This window comes from Bos javanicus, chromosome 7, assembly GCF_032452875.1.
Source record: "Bos javanicus breed banteng chromosome 7, ARS-OSU_banteng_1.0, whole genome shotgun sequence".
NCBI classification, from domain to species: Eukaryota; Metazoa; Chordata; class Mammalia; order Artiodactyla; family Bovidae; genus Bos; species Bos javanicus.
Window position 1 is genome coordinate 68371323 of NC_083874.1, and position 18976 is coordinate 68390298.

At 41.0% G+C, this 18976-nt stretch overlaps 1 protein-coding gene and 1 pseudogene across 2 annotated transcripts in view; both read right to left on the reverse strand.

Moving 5' to 3' along the window:
* Positions 1-2677: 2677 nt before the first annotated feature.
* LOC133252152 (plexin-A1-like) lies at positions 2678-13664 on the reverse strand (annotated as a pseudogene).
* A 392-nt stretch (positions 13665-14056) lies between these two features.
* The window catches only part of HAVCR2 (hepatitis A virus cellular receptor 2), a 31912-nt gene continuing 26992 nt past the window's right edge, over positions 14057-18976 (reverse strand). For both annotated transcript variants that reach the window (XM_061424166.1, XM_061424165.1), the window contains one exon: positions 14057-17489. In XM_061424166.1, the coding sequence (XP_061280150.1) occupies positions 17330-17489 (160 nt within the window). In that variant the 3' untranslated portion in view covers positions 14057-17329. The remainder of the gene's footprint in view (positions 17490-18976) is intronic.

Consider the following 18976-nt stretch of genomic DNA (forward strand, 5'->3'; position numbering starts at 1 on the left):
ATCTATTTGCCATGAAGTGATGGGACCAGATGCCATGATCTTCGTTTTCTGAATGTTGAGCTTTAAGCCAACTTTTTCACTCTCCACATTCACTTTCATCAAGAGTTTTTGAATTCCTCTTCACTTTCTGCCATAAGAGTGGTGTCATCTGCATATCTGAGGTTATTGATATTTCTCCTGGTAAGCTTGATTCCAGCTTGTGCTTCTTCCAGCCCAGCATTTCTCATTATGTACTCTGCATAGAATTTCAATAAGCAGGGTGACAATATACAGCCTTGACGAACTCCTTTTCCTATTTGGAACCAGTCTGTTGTTCCATGTCCAGTTCTAACTGTTGCTTCCTGACCTGTATATAGGTTTCACAAGAGGCAGGTCAGGTAGTCTGGTATTCCCATCTCTTTCAGAATTTTCCAGTTTTTTGTGATCCACACAGGCAAAGGCTTTGGCATAGTCAATAAAGCAGAAATAGATGTTTTTCTGGAACTCTCTTGCTTTTTCCATGATCCAGTGGATATTGGCAATTTGATCTCTGGTTCCTCTGCCTTTTCTAAAACCAGCTTGAACGTCTGGAAGTTCACGGTTCACGTATTGCTGAAGCCTGGCTTGGAGAATTTTGAGCATTACTTTACTAGCACGTGAGATGAGTGCAATTGTGTGATAGTTTGAGCATTCTTTGGCATTGCCTTTCTTTGGGATTATACCCTCCAAATCCACCCAAGCTGTTACAAATGGCAACATTATGCGTGTATTTATACACACTGTGACTTTTTTTTCCATTCATGTTTATGGACAATTAGGTTGCTTCCATATCTTAGCAACTGTAAATAAGGCTGCTATGAATATTGGGGTGCATATATCTTTTTGAATTATTGCTTTTTTTGGGGGGGTATATATAACCAGGAGGTGAATTGCTGAGTCATACCATAGTCCCATTTTTAGTTTTCTTATAAACCTCCATAGTGTTCTCCACTAAGGCTGCACTAAATCAAATTCCCACCAACAGTGTACAAGGGTTCTCTTTTCCCCGTATCCTTGCCAACATTTGGTTTTGTGTTCTTTTTTATGAAAGCCATTCTGACAGCTGTGAGGTGATACCTCATTGTGGTTTTGACATTTTGATTTGCATTTCCCTGAAGAGAAGCAGTGTCAAACATGTGTCTGCTGGCCATCTGCATGACCCCTTTGGAAAAACGTCTACTCAGGTCTTCTGTCCCTTTTGTAACATGGTTGTTTTTTTGACATTGAGTTGTATGAACTGTTTATATATTTTGGATATTAGCCCTTTATTAGTCATATCATTTGCAAATAATTTCTACCTCTCATTATGTTGCCTTTTCATTTTGTGATGGTTTCCTTTGTTGCGCAAAAGCTTTTAAGTTTAATTAGTTCCCATTTATTTTTGTTTTTATTTCTCTTGCTTTAAAAGGAGCAGATGCCAGAAAACATAGCTACTTTTTTTTTTTTTTTTAATGTACAGGTTTTGTAATTCAACATGTATTCTCTTACTTGCTGACTGCAACATGGGAAGTCCCAACCTCCAGACCCTCTGGTCACTGCATCCTGCTGCCAACCAGGCCATTGGATGTGACCTGAGACCTCGACGCTGCCAGTTGCCTGAACAAAGTAAGCAGGAGTCCACTGTTCCCCTAAAAATTAAACAATGGCCCCCAGATGTCCCCTTGCTGCAAGGGGCCAGCATGCTGTTGGGGAGCCAGACTGAAACCTCTGAAAGGTTGGTGGCGGGTCAGGGAGTGGAGAGGACTGTGGTCATGACTACTCCTGGACCTCTACAGTTGAGAGCTCAGCCTGAGGCAGGGTGTGGGGGATAGTGGGCATGGTGAGGGAGAATAAATGAGATAAACTTACACTCATGACCAGGAGCCCCAGGCCCCAATAGCTCCCAGAGGCACAGCCCTAAGGACAGAAGAAGAAGTCACTTGGGCCCTGGGTGGAGCCATCCTGCAACCCCTCCATAGGATGGACCCAGGGCCTCTCTCTGGGTGAGGTCGATGTGTCACTCCAACCCCAGCCATGGACAGCATGTGGTGAATCAAGAGGATGGTGGTTGTGGGTGTGTAGTGGTGAGCATAGGGGTGCTGAAACATAGCAGGTGGGGTGTGATGGCCCAGACAGACTTTAGCTCATCATGACCAAGCCCTGGACATTCAGTCTCCCCACCTGGGCCACCAGCCAGGCCCCCGTCCTCAGACTCTGCCCAGGAAGCCAGGCACAGCTGAAACCTCTCAGCTGCTGGGCCTAGTCCTGGCCTTAGCAACCTGGTCTCTCCCTCCCAGAAGGTCCAGCCTCACCTCCAGGGACTTAAGTGAAGTGAAGTCGCTCAGTCGTGTCTGATCTTTGTAACCCTATAGAATGTAGCCTACCAGGCTCCTCTGTCCATGGGATTTTGCAGACAATAGTACTGGAGTGGATTGCATTTCCTCCTCCAGGGGATCTTCCCAACCCAGGGATCGAACCCGGGTCTCCCGCATTTTAGACAGACATTTTATCATCTGAGCCACCAGGGAAGTCACCTTATTGTCCCAAGAAGGACCCTGGTCACACCTGGGTTCCCCAACCCCATGGCAAGCAATTGTGGGCATGGAGGGTGCTTCAGGCATCGTCTCATCCACGCCAATTAAGAACTGGGACCCTGGAAAGCTCCAAGGGGAAGGTTAGTGCCAAGGGCACCAAGACTGGACACATGGCCCCCAGCACAGGGCACCTGGTACACTTGGGACCAGGCCTCTTCTACAGATCTCCCAGCTCTGCTGCTAGATAAGGGCCAGCCCCAAATTCACTCGAGTCCCCCTGGTCAGATGGTCATAGGCCAATGACTCAGTTACTCAGGGGTACAGTATGTACTACTCGCTCCAGCTTGCTCCAAAGCAGCTGCCACCAGGTCTGCTTATCCTTCTCCAGGGCTGTGTTGGGGTCTTGCCCTTGTACTTGATGATGTAAGAGTAGATCTCATGCAGGACACTCATGCTATTAAATTGACTCAGGTCCAATGTGAAATATGCACTTGTGTCCTGGTAGCTGATGGCAGGCCATCTTGGTGATGTAGGCATAGTAAATCTCCACCTAGCTCTTGTAGCTAAGGATGTCCTTGGTGTAGAGCAGCTTCTGGGAGGGCAAGTCCTTGCCCAGCTTGTGCTCAGATGTGGAGCAGGAGTCCATGAAGGCCTAGGCCACCACTGACAGGCAGGCGTGAGCGCTGCTGCTCTTGTAGATGTTGAATAGGACCTGTCGGTTCTTGATCATGTTCAAGCAGGAGCACAGGAGCAGGCAGTTTTTCTTCCAGGTGTGATGCATATCTGTATCATGCACCTGGTGCCGATCGTCCTGCTCATCCAGGAAATCAAACATGTACTCGATGGCCAGAAGCAGGGCTGAGCCCCAGTGCATGCTGAAGATGGTTTGGAAGAGGGCATCCACAAACCTCTGTAGCATGCCCTTGATGGCCAGAAGCTGCATCAGGAACTTCTCATAGACTGTCTTGCTGCTTCAGTCACCACTGAGCTGTTCCAGGTGGTCATGGTTCTTAAACAGGAACACTGCAACTTTTTATATCAAAGAGTGCTCTGCCCATGTTTTCCTCTGGCAGTTCTATGGTGTCTGGTCTATTTATGTCTTTAACCCTTTTTTGTATGTGATATTGAATGAGTGAGTGATTCAAAGTCACTCAGTCATATCTGACTCTTTGCGACCCCATAGACTATACAGTCCATGGAATTCTCCAAGCCAGAATACTGGAGTGGGTAGAATCTCCCTTCTCTAGGGGATCTTCCCAACCCAGGGATCGAACCCAGGTCTCCCGCATTGCAGGCAGATTCTTTACCAGCTGAGCTATCATTCTTCTACCTGTAGCTGTCCAGTTTTCCCAGCACCGCTTTTTGAAGACTGTCTTTTCTCCATTGTCTATTCTTGCCTCTTTTGTCATTGATTAATTGACCAAAAGTATATGATTCTGAATTCTCCATCCTCTTCCACTGATCTCTGTGTCTATTGAACAAGTACCATAATGTTTTGATTACTGTAGCTTTTGTAATATAGTCTGAAGTTGGGGAGTGGGATTTCTCCACCTTGGTTCTTTCTCAATATTGTTTTGGCCTTTTGGGTCTTTTGTATTTCCACATAAATTTTAAAATTGTTCCTAGTTTTTGAAAGATACTATTGGTATTTTGGTAGGGATTGTATTGAATCAATAAATTGCCTTGGGTAATTTTAACAATGTTATTTTAACAACATTAATTATTGTTAAATATTAATAAAATATTTTCATTAATAATAATTTATTAATATAAATTTATGACATATATTGTACATTATATATAATTATATGTATATTATACATAATATACAAAATATGAGTTTATATATTTATATAAATTTTAAAATATAAATGTTACATAAATATTAATGTTACACTTAATATTTACCAATATTAATTATTTTAATAATCATTTTAACAATATTAATTCTTCCAATACAAGAACATGGTATAATTTTCCATCCATATAATCTTCAGTAGTTTTCCAAGTATAGGTCTTTCACCCCCTTAGGCAGTTTTATTCTAGGAATTTTATTCTTTCTGAGGTAGGCTGTTTTTAAGATTCAGTACAGGTCTTGATTTAGGGTCAGACTTTAGGCCTGAAAAGCCATATGAACTTTGAGACTGTTTATACAAGAAGGGACTTTAATTACCTGGGGCCAATCCCCTTGATATGTATGTGAATAAACTGAGGACCAGAGAGAAATAGACGAGAGGACCCACAGAAGTCACTCGGGACCAATGCAGAAGTGAAAGCCAGGTTCGCCTACCCCTATTCCACTGTTCCTCTTCGTCAATAAACATTATTTCACCAATGTTTTTTGTTGTTGTTCTTTGCAACATTCAGCTTGTGGGATCTTAGTTCCCCAACTAGGGATATAAGCCCACAGCCTCTGCAATCAAAGCTCAGAGTCCTAACCAGTGGACTGCCAGGGAATTCCCATTTATTTAACCAAATATTCATCAAGCACCCCATACTAAGCAATGCAACATTTTAAGTAGATAAAGCAAACCCACAATCTCCACCTTTGAAAGTTAAGGAAAAAAAGACACCACTTTCAGTATGAATGAAGTAATTATAGGAAACAAGCTTCTGGTTACCAAAGGGGAAGGTGGGAGATAAAGTAGGAGTATACAGTTAACAGATACACACTCAATCACTTCAGTAGCTCAGTCGTGTCCAACCCTTTGTGACCCCATGAATCGCAACACGCCAGGCCTCCCTGTCCATCACCAACTCCCAGAGTTCACTCAAACTCATGTCCATCAAGTCGGTGATGCCATCCAGTCATCTCATCTTCTATCGTCCCCTTCTCCTCCTGCCCCCAATCCCTTCCAGGATCAGAGTCTTTCCCAATAAGTCAACTCTTTGCATGAGTTGGCCAAAGTACTGGAGTTTTAGCTTTAGCATCATGCCTTCCAAAGAACACCCAGGACTGATCTCCTTTAGGATGGACTGGTTGGATCTCCTTGCAGTCCAAGGGACTCTCAAGAGTCTTCTCCAACACCACAGTTCAAAAGCATCAATTCTTCGGCGCTCAGCTTTCTTCACACTCCAACTCTCACATCCATACATGACTACTGGAAAAACCATAGCCTTGACTAGACGGACCTTAGTTGGCAAAGTAATGTCTCTGCTTTGAATATGCTATCTAGGTTGGTCATAACTTTCCTTCCAAGGAGTAAGTGTCTTTTAATTTCATGGCTGCAATCACCATCTACAGTGATTTAGGAGCCCAAAAAAATAAAGTTTGACACTGTTTCCACTGTTTCCCTATCTATTTCCCATGAAGTGATGGGACCGGATGCCATGATCTTCGTTTTCTGAATGTTGAGCTTTAAGCCAACTTTTTCACTCTCCATTTTCACTTTCATCAAGAGTCTTTTGAGTTCCTCTTCACTTTCTGCCATAAGGGTGGTGTCATCTGCATATCTGAGGTTATTGATATTTCTCCAGGCAAGCTTGATTCCAGCTTGTGCTTCTTCCAGCCCAGCATTTCTCATTATGTACTCTGCATAGAATTTCAATAAGCAGGGTGACAATATACAGCCTTGACGTACTCCTTTTCCTATTTGGAACCACCCTGTTTTACCATGTCCAGTTCTAACTGTTGCTTCCTGACCTGCATATAGGTTTCTCAAGAGGCAGCTCAGGTGGTCTGGTATTCCCATCTCTTTCAGAATTTTCCACAGTTTATTGTGATCCACACAGGCAAAGGCTTTAGCATAGTCAATAAAGCAGAAATAGATGTTTTTCTGGAACTCTCTTGCTTTTTCCATGATCCAGCAGATGTTGGCAATTTGATCTCTGGTTCCTCTGCCTTTTCTAAAACCAGCTTGAACATCTGGAAGTTCACAGTTCACGTATTGCTGAAGCCTGACTTGAGAATTTTGAGCATTACTTTACTACCGTGTCAGATGAGTGCAATTGTGTGGTAGTTTGAGCATTCTTTGGCATTGTCTTTCCTTGGAACTGGAATGAAAACTGACCTTTTCCAGTCCTGTGGCCACTGCTGCATTTTCTAAATTTGCTGGCATATTGAGTGCAGCACTTTCACAGCATCATCTTTTAGGATTTGAAATAGCTCCACTGGAATTCCATCACCTCCACTAGCTTTGTTTGTAGTGATGCTTTCTAAGGCCTGCTTGACTTCACATTCCAGGATGTCTGGCTCTAGGTCAGTGATCACACCATCATGATTATCTGGGTCGTGAAGCTCTTTTTTGTACAGTTTCTGTGTTTTCTTGCCACCTCTTCTTAATATCTTCTGCTTCTGTTAGGTCCATACTATTTCTGTCCTTTATGGAGCCCATCTTTGCCTAAAATGGTCCCTTGGTATCTCTAATTTTCTTGAAGAGGTCCCTAGTCTTTCCCATTCTGTTGTTTTCCTCTATTTCTTTGCATTAATCACTGAGGAAGGCTTTCTTCTCTCTCCTTGCTATTCTTCAGAACTCTGCATTCAGATGCTTATATCTTTCCTTTTCTCCTTTGCTTTTTGCTTTTCTTCTTTTCACAGCTATTTGTAAGGCTCCCCAGACAGCCATTTTGCTTTTTTTCATTACTTTTTCTTGGGGATGTCTTGATCCCTGTCTCCTGTACAATGTCACAAAACTCCATCTATAGTTCATCAGGCACTCTGTCTATCAGATCTAGTCCCTTAAATCTATTTCTCACTTCACTGTATAATCATAAGGGATTTTATTTAGGTCATACCTAAATGGTCTAATGGTTTTCTTCACTTTCTTCAATTTAAGTCTGAATTTGGCAAGGAGAAGTTCATGGTTTGAGCCACAGTCAGCTCCCAGTCTTGTTTTTGCTGACTGTATATAGTTTCTCCATCTTTGGCTGCAAAGAATATAATCAATCTGATTTCGTTATTGACCATCTGGCGATGTCCATGTGTAGAGTCTTCTCTTGTGTTGTTGGAAGAGGGTGTTTGCTATGACCACTGTGTTTTCTTGGCAAAACTCTATCAGCCTTTGCCCTACTTCATTCCATATGCTAAGGCCAAATTTGCCTGTTACTCCAGATGTTTCTTGACTTCCTACTTTTGCATTCCAGTCCCCTATAATGAAAAGGAAATCTTTTGGGGTTATTAGTTCTAAAAGGTCTTGTAGGTCTTCATAGAACCATTCAACTTCAGCTTCTTCAGCATTACTGGTTGGGGCACAGGCTTGGATTACCGTGATATTGAATGGTTTGCCTTGGAAATGAACAGAGTTCATTCTATCATTTTTCAGATTGCATCCAAGTACTGCATTTCAGACTCTTTTTTTTAAATAGGGGTGTGTGTGTGTGTGTGTGTGTGTGTGCGTGTGCATGTGTGTGTAACAGATACACACTACTATACATAAAATAGACAAGCAACAAAGATTTACTGTATAGCATAGGAAACTGGTGACTCAGATGGTAAAGAAATCACCTGCAAGCAAGAGAGCCAGGGCAGATCCCTGCGTTAGGAAGATTCTCTGGAGAAGGGCATGGCTACCCACTCTCAGCATTCTTCCCATGGACAGAAGAGCCTGTCAGACCATAGTCCATGGAGCTTCAAAGAGGCAGACAAGACTCAGTGACTTACTTTTCACACTATAGGTAACTATATTCATTATCTTGCAATAAACTATAATGGAAAATAATCTGAAATACATACACACACACACATGTGAATCACTTTGCTATAATCCTGAAACTAACATAATACTGTAAATCAACTGCACTTCAATTTAAAATAGTCGAGTTACACTGTGCCCCAATATAATTTATATACCTCTCTCACATATTAATACCACGTCCATTGATGTTCCAGGTTTTGAAGCTGTGAGTGAGAGGATGTCAGAAAATGGAATGTGAGCTAAGTGAGCTCCTGTTCACATAGCTAGAGGGCACTGCCTAGTGTAAAACAGAACATCTCCCCAAATTATGAGATAATGCATCCTTTTTCTTCATCCCCAAAACCAAAACAATGTTTTCTACTTAAAAACACTGACATCAGAGATTTGTTTGGGGATGAAAACTTTCACTTTTAGCTATGTGCCTTACTGCATTATCACATGATTGCAAGTCATTTCCTCTGCATCCATTTTAGGGAAGATGGCTGGATGAGAAAAAAAAAAAAAATGATAGCACTTGGCTTTCATCAGATAAGGTTAAAGGAATCTTCTGAAGGACTCAGTACTCTTCCAAACCAAGCCCACTGCAAGACTTGGGCACCAGTTGAACTCCTGTGCTAGTAGAAGTTATTCAAAATGTATGCTGAGCTTTATCAAGGCACTGCATTTGTAGTGAGCATTGCGACTTACCACACTGACAACAGAACCCTCTGTTAACTAGCTATGTTGCTAAAGAATGTTGACATTTTAAAATTTCAAAACTTCAAATGTCAAAAATCAAAAATGAATTATTTCGAGTGAAAGGAACACTATTGAAATAAATTGCTTTCAGAAATGACTGCCTTGAGAAAAAAATATACATTTAGTAATACACTGAATGGTATATTTCTTTAAAAATATACTGTTGTTCTATTGTCATGATAGTTCAAATACAATCACATCCTTTGACACAAAAATTCCATGTCCAAAATCATAATATTGGAAGTATACAAATGCACAACAGATCAGATCAGATCAGTCGCTGAGTCGTGTCCGACTCTGCGACCCCATGAATCGCAGCACGCCAGGCCTCCCTGTCCATCACCAACTCCCAGAGTTCACTCGGACTCACGTCCATCGAGTCAGTGATGCCATCCAGCCATCTCATCCTCTGTCGTCCCCTTCTCCTCCTGCCCCCAATCCCTCCCAGCATCAGAGTCTTTTCCAACGAGTCAACTCTTCGAATAAGGTGGCCAAACTACTGGAGTTTCAGCTTTAGCATCATTCCTTCCAAAGAAATCCCAGGGCTGATCTCCTTCAGAATGGACTGATTGATCTCCTTGCAGTCCAAGGGACTCTCAAGAGTCTTCTCCAACACCACAGTTCAAAAGCATCAATTCTTCAGCGCTCAGCCTTCTTCACAGTCCAACTCTCACATCCATACATGACCACTGGAAAAACCATAGCCTTGACTAGATGAACCTTTGTTAGCAAAGTAATGTCTCTGCTTTTGAATATGCTATCTAGGTTGGTCATAACTTTCCTTCCAATGAGTAAGCGTCTTTTAATTTCATGGCTGCAGTCACCATCTGCAGTGATTTTGGAGCCCAGAAAAATAAAGCCTGACAATGTTTCCACTGTTTCCCATGAAGTGATGGGACTGGATGCCATGATCTTTGTTTTCTGAATGTTGAGCTTTAAGCCAACTTTTTCACTCTCCTCTTTCACTTTCATCAGGAGGCTTTTGAGTTCATCTTCACTTTCTGCCATAAGGGTGGTGTCATCTGCATATCTGAGCTTGTTGATATTTCTCCTGGCAATCTTGATTCCAGCTTGTGCTTCTTCCAGTCCAGTGTTTCTCATGATGTACTCTGCATATAAGTTAAATAAACAGGGTGACAATATACAGCCTTGATGTACTCCTTTTCCTATTTGGAACCACTCTGTTGTTCCATGTCCAGTTCTAACTGTTGCTTCCTGTCCAACATACAAATTTCTCAAGAGGCAGATCAGGTGTTCTGGTATTCCCATCTCTTTCAGAATTTTCCACAGTTTATTGTGATCCACACAGTCAAAGGCTTTGGCATAGTCAATAAAGCAGAAATAGATGTTTTTCTGGAACTCTCTTGCTTTTCCCATGATCTAGTGGATGTTGGCAATTTGATCTCTGGTCCCTCTGCCTTTTCTAAAACCAGCTTGAACATCAGGAAGTTCACGGTTCACATATTGCTGAAGCCTGGCTTGGAGAATTTTGAGCATTACTTTACTAGCGTGTGAGATGAGTGCAATTGTGCAGTAGTTTGAGCATTCTTTGGCATTGCCTTTCTTTGGGATTGGCATGAAAACTGACCTTTTCCAGTCCTGAGGCCACTGCTGAGTTTTCCAAATTTGCTGGCATATTGAGTGCAGCACTTTCACAGCATCATCTTTCAGGGTTTGAAACAGCTCAACTGGAATTCCATCACCTCCAGTAGCTTTGTTTGTAGTGATGCTTTCTAAGGCCCACTTTACTTCACATTCCAGGATGTCTGGCTCTAGGTCAGTGATCACACTATCATGATTATCTGGGTCGTGAAGATCTTTTTTGTACAGTTCTTCTGTGTATTCTTGCCATCTCTTCTTAATATCTTCTGCTGCTGTTAGGTCCATACCATTTCTGTCCTTTATCGAGCTCATCTTTGCATGAAATGCTCCTTTGGTATCTCTAATTTTCTTGAAGAGATCCCTAGTCTTTCGCATTCTGTTGTTTTCCTCTATTTTTTTGCATTGATCGCTGAAGAAGGCTTTCTTATCTCTTCTTGCTATTCTTTGGAACTCTGCATTCAGATGCTTATATCTTTCTTTTTCTCCTTTGCTTTTTGCTTCTCTTCTTTTCACAGCTATTTGTAAGGCCTCCCCAGACAGCCATTTTGCTTTTTTGCATTTCTTTTCCATGGGGATGATCTTGATCTCTGTCTCCTGTACAATGTCATGAACCTCATTCCATAGTTCATCAGGCACTCTATCTATCAGATATAGGCCCTTAAATCTATTTCTCACTTCCACTGTATAATCATAAGGGATTTGATTTAGGTCATACCTGAATGGTCTAGTGGTTTTCCCTACTTTCTTCAACTTCAGCCTGAATTTGGCAATAAGGAGTTCATGGTCTGAGCCACAGTCAGCTCCTGGTCTTGTTTTTGCTGACTGTATAGAGCTTCTCCATCTTTGGCTGCAACGAATATAATCAATCTGATTTCGGTGTTGACCATCTGGTGATGTCCATGTATAAAGTCTTCTCTTGTGTTGTTGGAAGAGGGTGTTTGTTATGACCAGTGCATTTTCTTGGCAAAACTCTATCAGTCTTTGCCCTGCTTCATTCCGTATTCCAAGGCCAAATTTGCCTGTTACTCCAGGTGTTTCTTGACTTCCTACTTTTGCATTCCAGTCCCCTGTAATGAAAAGGACATCTGTTTTGGGTGTTAGTTCTAAAAGATCTTGTAGGTCTTCATAGAACCATTCAACTTCAGCTTCTTCAGCATTACTGGTTGGGGCATAGACTTGGATTACTGTGATATTGAATGGTTTGCCTTGGAAACAGAGAGATCATTCTGTCATTTTTGAGATTGCATCCAAGTACTGCATTTCAGACTCTTTTGTTGACCATGATGGCTACTCCATTTCTTCTGAGGGATTCTTGCCCGCAGGAGTAGATATAATGGTCATCTGAGTTAAATTCACCCATTCCAGTCCATTTCAGTTCGCTGATTCCTAGAATGTCGACATTCACTCTTGCCATCTCTTGTTTGACCACTTCCAATTTGCCTTGATTCATGGACCTGACTTTCCAGGTTCCTATGCAATATTGCTGTTTACAGCATCGGACCTTGCTTCTATCACCAGTCATATTCACAGCTGGGTATTCTTTTTGCTTTGGCTCCATCCCTTCATTCTTTCTGGAGTTATTTCTCCACTGATCTCCAGTAGCATATTGGGCACCTACTGACCTGGGGAGTTTCTCTTTCAGTATCCTATCATTTTGCCTTTTCATACTGTTCATGGGGTTCTCAAAGCAAGAATACTGAAGTGGTTTACCATTCCCTTCTCCAGTGGACCACATTCTGTCAAATCTCTCCACCATGACCCGCCCATCTTGGGTTGCCCCACGGGCATGGCTTAGTTTCATTGAGTTAGACAAGTCTGTGGTCCTAGTGTGATTAGATTGACTAGTTTTCTGTGAGTATGGTTTCAGTGTGTTTGCCCTCTGATGCCCTCTTGCAACACCTACCGTCTTACTTGGGTTTCTCTTACCTTGGGCGTGGGGTATCTCTTCATGGCTGCTCCAGCAAAGCGCAGCCATTGCTCCTTACCTTGGATGAGGGGTATCTCCTCCCCGCCACCCTTCCTGACCTTCAACGTGGGATAGCTCCTAGGTTTTGTATATTTGAAATGGGGGGGGGGGGGAACTAAACATCTATGTGTGAGGAAGTGATTTAATAGATTAAGTACATTTGTTCTACTTAATACTACATAGCTGTCTAAGTAAAGGCTGTTGTCCCATTCTCACAGGGAATGATGAGCTTCTGTATGTAGTGGAAAAAATTAGGTTACTGTGTGTGTGTATGAGTGAAAGGGGGGGAAAAAATAAGAGAATAGCCTAGAACTTTGCTAACTCTAGAGCCACTAGCCACATGTGGCTACTGAGCACTTAAAAAGTGACTAGTCAGAATGGAGATGTCCTCTAAATGGAAAATACTCACTGAACTGTGAAGACTTATAATGAAGGGGAAAAAAAAGAACAAGAATAAGAAGAAAAAAAAAAACACTGCATTTCTACTGGACAGTGCTGACCTAGGACTGTTCCTGGGGATTGGGACTGGGGAAAAATTTTGATGGAGAGGACAGGGAATAGGCATTTCCAGTTTTAATTATTTTTCAGAAAGCACTTAATTTAAAATTTTAAAAATCAGAGTAGGAATCCAAGCAAAATTTATCGTTTAGTTACTATTATGTGTCAGTCTTAATTCCTTAGTCTTCACAAATGGTACCATGGTTATGTAAGCTGTTAACCAAAAAAAAAAAAATCTGCTGAATACAGGAACTCTACACTATCATTGCAACTTTTCTGCAAATCTCAAAGTATTTAAAAATAAAAACCTAAAAAAAAAAACAACAATGAGGGAAACAAGCACTCTAACAAGATATATCTTCCGCTTAGAGATTCTTACTTGGAGTTTCAAAGTACTTACTGTAAAGTAACTCACCTACCCACAGTTCCTTGTAAACACATTTGCTTGAAACAAGGCAGCTAGGATTACTAAATATCATATTCCTTAGCTCCCACCTGAAATTCCATCAATTCAGAAAACTCCCTTCTCCCTTGATGATTAGAAGCTGCCTGGCTGCTGCTTAGGTACCAGGGATTTTTGCTGGAGTAGGAGGCTTGCTCAGAGAAGAGGAAAGCTGCCACCTCTCCAAGGACTTCACTGAGGCCTGGGCAGCTAGAAGTTTTCAAAGCCCCTTCACTTGCTCCTTGCTCCCTCATCGGCTCCTTGCTCCAGCCCTCAGACTAAACCAACACTAAGGTCAAGAGATTTTTGCTAAGATCTCATCGTGAACTTTGAGATTTAAAAAGTGAATCAAAAATCAATATCATTAGTATAACAACCTTCACCTAACACCTTGTACAGGTGTTACTATTTACTTAAAGGTTTCCAGAATAAGAACTAAACTCAGCATGCAAATGAGTAGGAATGGCAGGTTAAACTGGATAACAAAATTTAAAACAGATTTGATATAGATATATAGATACATGGCTATTTCAGAACTGGCCAAATGAAGATAATTTTAAACACTGCATTGGAGTGTAAAATACTTTCATTTTACATGAAGTAGGTTTAAAAGGCATGAAATGTAGAAATTACAAAGGACAACATGTCAGATTGTCATAAGGCATGTTGTTAAGTATAGACTATAAACCTGCAACAAAATACTTTCCAAAGGTGACCCACCCACAAAACAATTACATTAAAAATAATGTGGGTATTTAAACATTCTACCACCACAACCACACTTGCATAGCTTAAACAATTTTTTAAAACATCATTACTTTCTCTGGAAAAAGAGTCACACCATAAGCAGAAGGAGCTTGACTAAGAATTACGAAAGAAAACTGCTACTATGTAAATGAGTGACCTTTATAATTACAGGCAATACAACTGAAAAAAAGATGTAGAGGATCTAGAATCTTGAAAGTCACATTTCTGATGCATTCTCTACTGCACAGCTTTTCCACTGAAAACTGGTTAAAATCTGAGCTCCCCTTAAGCTTGAGAACTCTCCAACCAAGTGTCCCAGCTGCCTCTCTTCCTTTTCCCCTTTCCAGCTGAGTTCCAGAAAAGAATGACGAAAATCTTTAAAATTACAGATCTAGGGCATCTCTACTTACCTCTGGAAAGACTTTCTCAGTAGAAATATGGGGACAAAATTAATTTGTATTCAGTTAAAAAACAATTCAAACTTATGTGAAAATTAAATTTAAATGGAAATAAGCATAAGGGGATGTTCCCAAATAAATGAATGACAAGTCAAACCGCTTGGAATTTCTGCCTTGGGAATTCTAACACTAAAAGTGATAGGCAGATAAAACATGGCAAGATCTTAAATTTTCAGTCTGAAAAGATCAAGGAGCTTCTTCGGGCCCTGTGGGTGTCTATGGCAGAGATCTAGGAGAAAAATTTCTAAGGCACTTCTAAGAGAAAAACCACACATTCACTCTTCCTACGTTGTTTTTAATTAAGTAATCACTTGTCATCACCCAGACCCTTTGTGGGTTCCTTGATAGTTTGTTATCTTTCTGCCATCTTCCTCATTACAAATCACTGATACAGAGTTGACCCTACCCTGAAAACCAGGGTCCCAATCCCTGCTGGAACCACTCTTGACACATCCAGAGTGATGCTACACACTACGCTGGCTGTGACCTGAGCTTATCCAAAGTCTTCATTTCTTTCTGTGAGGAGGAGGGTGGACAGGGAAACGTTGTGATCATACTTAAATCAATTTCTTTATTACAAAAAAATGGAGAAAATGATTCAAACAGTTATAGAAGCACATAAAAGGAAAAAGTGAAACTCTTGACTATTTGCCCCTGTGGAATAACCATATTAACTTTGGAATATGCTTCTGGAATATTTTACAGTAAAAGAAAAAAATAGTATTAACTATACTATTTTAGAATCTTTTTCTTTTTATTAGCAATATAGATTTCTCCTTTGACAAGTAACACAGCTCTGTGAAACTAGGGATATTGTCTGTTTCCTTCACTACTATATTTCTAGGAACTAAATCACTGTCTGGCACAAACTAGGTGCCAAAAAATGTTCACTGAATGAATGAATGAGATCCTCCTTCCTGTCAGATCAGTCAGAAGTTCCATGGGGTCAGGGATGTGTCTATTCGGTCCCTGTGATCCCAGCACCAGAGTCCCTGGCACAAGGTAAGCACTTAGTATCTGTTGAACTAGCAAAACAACTCTATGATGAAACCACCTAATTTTTTTTTAACTGTTCCAGTGTGTTGGCAATACCATAATAACCATCTATTCCCCAATTCATGGAAAAAGTGTCTCACAAATACTGTTGCAAGAGTTGTTCTTATATATATATATCCTTGTTTAAAGATTTTTTTAGGATAAGAATCCCTTTTGTGGGACAATCATTGACCTGGTTTAAATGTGTTCTGAAACCTCTTCCCTCTAGAATTTCATAAACTAAAAACACTTAAGATTAATTATTCAGCTTGTTTAAAAGCCACTGCCTTGAACTTTGCAAAATGATCTCCCTTTCAAATCTCCAGTAGAAAACCAATGCTTCCCAATCCTATCTAGATGCAGCCTGAACACTGTAACAAACAGGCTGCCTGCATCCTTGGTGACCAACATCTCCTGCATGCAACACAGTAGCACTTTAGTCATCACCCGGAGAAGGCCGTTTTCAGGTAGGTCTCTACTGTTGATTCATCCAGCAGAAACGAGAAAGAAAACAGGAGAGTAATAGACTTCCAGGGCCTGAGCTGGAAGAAGATGCTAAGAAAATAAGAGCTGGACAAGACCAGAAACAGAGGATTAAGAGTATTTTTTAGTTCCCCACAAGTGAAGGTACAGAGCTCTATCTGAATTCTCCAATGGAAAAGTTTTTCCAGAAATTTGCCTTTCTGCTTGTTTAATTTTTTCACTCCAAAGATATTAAGTAAATCTCTATTATGTGTCAGAGTTGAGCCATAACTGAGGAGGAAAAAACAAGCAAGATGGACCTACTCTCCACCATCTTGGCACTGAAGCTTAAGGACCATTGTCGAAGCATGAAGGGATCTGACTCTGACAAATAAAGATGGCTAGAGACCTTCACCTACTTTCCACCAGGGAACAGAATTTGTGTCCCAGTCCTGCTTCTTCTTTTATGAAAAACACTGCTCCATTTCTCTCCATGAATGGAGAAGTCGGTTAGAGATCTTCCCCTTTGAGTACCCTCCAAGCAAAACTTGTCAATACACACTGAGCGTACTTCCTTTTTCTCCAGGAGCATCTGCCACACCACAGGCCTTGCTGGCCCATCTTCTTAACTGAGGCCAAGGAGAGCTGTGCATTGGCACTTACTGTTACAGAGTCAACATGCAAAGAAGTATAAACCTTGAGGCTTTGAGGGAATCAAGACCATCTAGTCCTACTCCAGTAGTTTCCTAACCCCTTCTATGGATCACAGAGCTCTTTGAGAATCAGTGACCCTTTAGACTTCGTGTATTGAAAAAGACACACATGTATCTCAGCACATAATTTCCCCTGTATTTTCAGGAGTTTCATGGACACACCATGTAATCGAATATCTAGAATTCCAGAGATCCCATATTAAGAATTCTTACTCTCTGTAAAAGCCCACTGGAGCTCTAATGTCCCAATTAGCAGTCTCTGAGTTGGGTGGATGGAACACAGAGGCAATGTAGTGCCTGTGTATTACCACACAGGTCCCAGCTCAATCCTCAAGTGAGCTAGTTATCTTTAAAATATGGAAAAACTCTGCTCGGTGGCCAAGGGCAGAATTTCTCAAATCAGTCAGCTGAGCCATCTCATGTTTTCAAAGAAGACAACACCAAGCCCCTAGATGAAGTGGTTGAATCTGGTGACGTTGAAAGGTGACAGCAGCCCAGAGGTTGTTAGGATTGATGCCCACTGTTGACGGAGCAGTAACACTGGTATGGATCCTCCACTTCATATATGTTTTCCTCAATGATATAGATGTTTTCCACTGGGTGCATCCCCTCTGCTGCTATATTTGCCAACCCTGAAGGAGAAAGGTTGGCCAAAGTGATGAGGCTGTGGAAATAAAGTATTGTAGTTGAGTTAAGCATTTTCTGGACAACGTGTAGTAGAATTGAGAGAATGGGCTTTACTGAAGAGTTAGCAACCAAGGAAGTATATGATCCTTGATCAGGTCCTGACTAGGAAGGGAAAACATAAAACAGCAATGAAATAATCTGGGGAATACTCTGTACAAATTCAAATTAATCTGAAATTTCTTAGGTATAAAAGTGGAATTGTGTTATCTAAGAGAATATACTTATTCTGAGGAAGTGCAGACTAAAGTGTTTATGTGAAGTGTCAAGATGTCTGAAACACCTGTACAAATGGTTCAGAAAAAAAACAAAATTGTATACGTAAAGAGAGAAACAAAGTAAATGTGACAAAATATCAAATAACATGCTCAAATTGCACTGTTATTTCAATTATTATGTGGGTTTAAACAATTCTGAAAAGTAAAAGGAATGTGTTATGGATCCAGTGAGACTTGAGTTTGAATTCTACCTCTGTTGCTTACCATCCGTAAGATCTAGGCTAAGTTGGATTTGCCTTTTCCATTTATTCATTAAAGAACTATTTAGTGTGTTACACACTGAGCCCATGCATCAAGAGATACTACAGTGAACAAAACACAAAAAGCTCCTGGAGGCTGTATATTAGTAAACTCAGGGTGTTAGGGTCCTCATCTATACAATAGGAATAAGTACTCTTCTCTCACAGGGCTGCTGTAAGGAACATTTATCCATGCAATCCTCAAATATTTATGAAGTGTGTACTAAGATTCAGGTGTGCACTAGGGGATACAGTTATTAATGTGGCTGATAACTTACTAATTTTCTACGGAGTTTACATTTATAGGTAGAGATAAAACATTAACCCAATAATTTCATAAAGAATCTCAGGGATGGCGGAGCCTGGTGGGCTGCCATCTATGGGGTCGCACAGAGTCGGACACGACTGAAGTGACTTAGCAGCAGCAGGAGCAGCAGTAGTACACATAAATGTAAATATTACCTATTGATATTACAACATTTCAGGTTTCAGCTCTAATAAATGCTGCTTATATATCATATAGAGCCATGATGATTAAATGTTTTATTTGGTCTTATTTTACTTTTTTACTGCAGACTATTTTGTCTTCATAACTAACTATACCATCTAGTGTGTGTGAATGCTAAGTCACTTCAGTTGTGTCCAACTCTTTATGATCCTAGGGACTGTAGCCTTCCAGGCTCCTCTGTCCATGGGATTCTCCAGGCAAGAGTGGGTTGCCATGCCCTCTTCTAAGGGATCTTCCCGACCCACGGAGTGAACCTGCATCTCTTATATCTCCTGCACTGGCAGGCAGGTTCTTCACCACTAACACCACCTAGACTTAGTCTAAAATTATTAGTGGTTCAGATAGTATTCAGTGGACAGAATCATTTTTTTCTTAAAATATATTTCATTCTGCCCATGTCCCAAATGTCACAGAAACCCAGTAAAAGTTATATAAGCTTTGT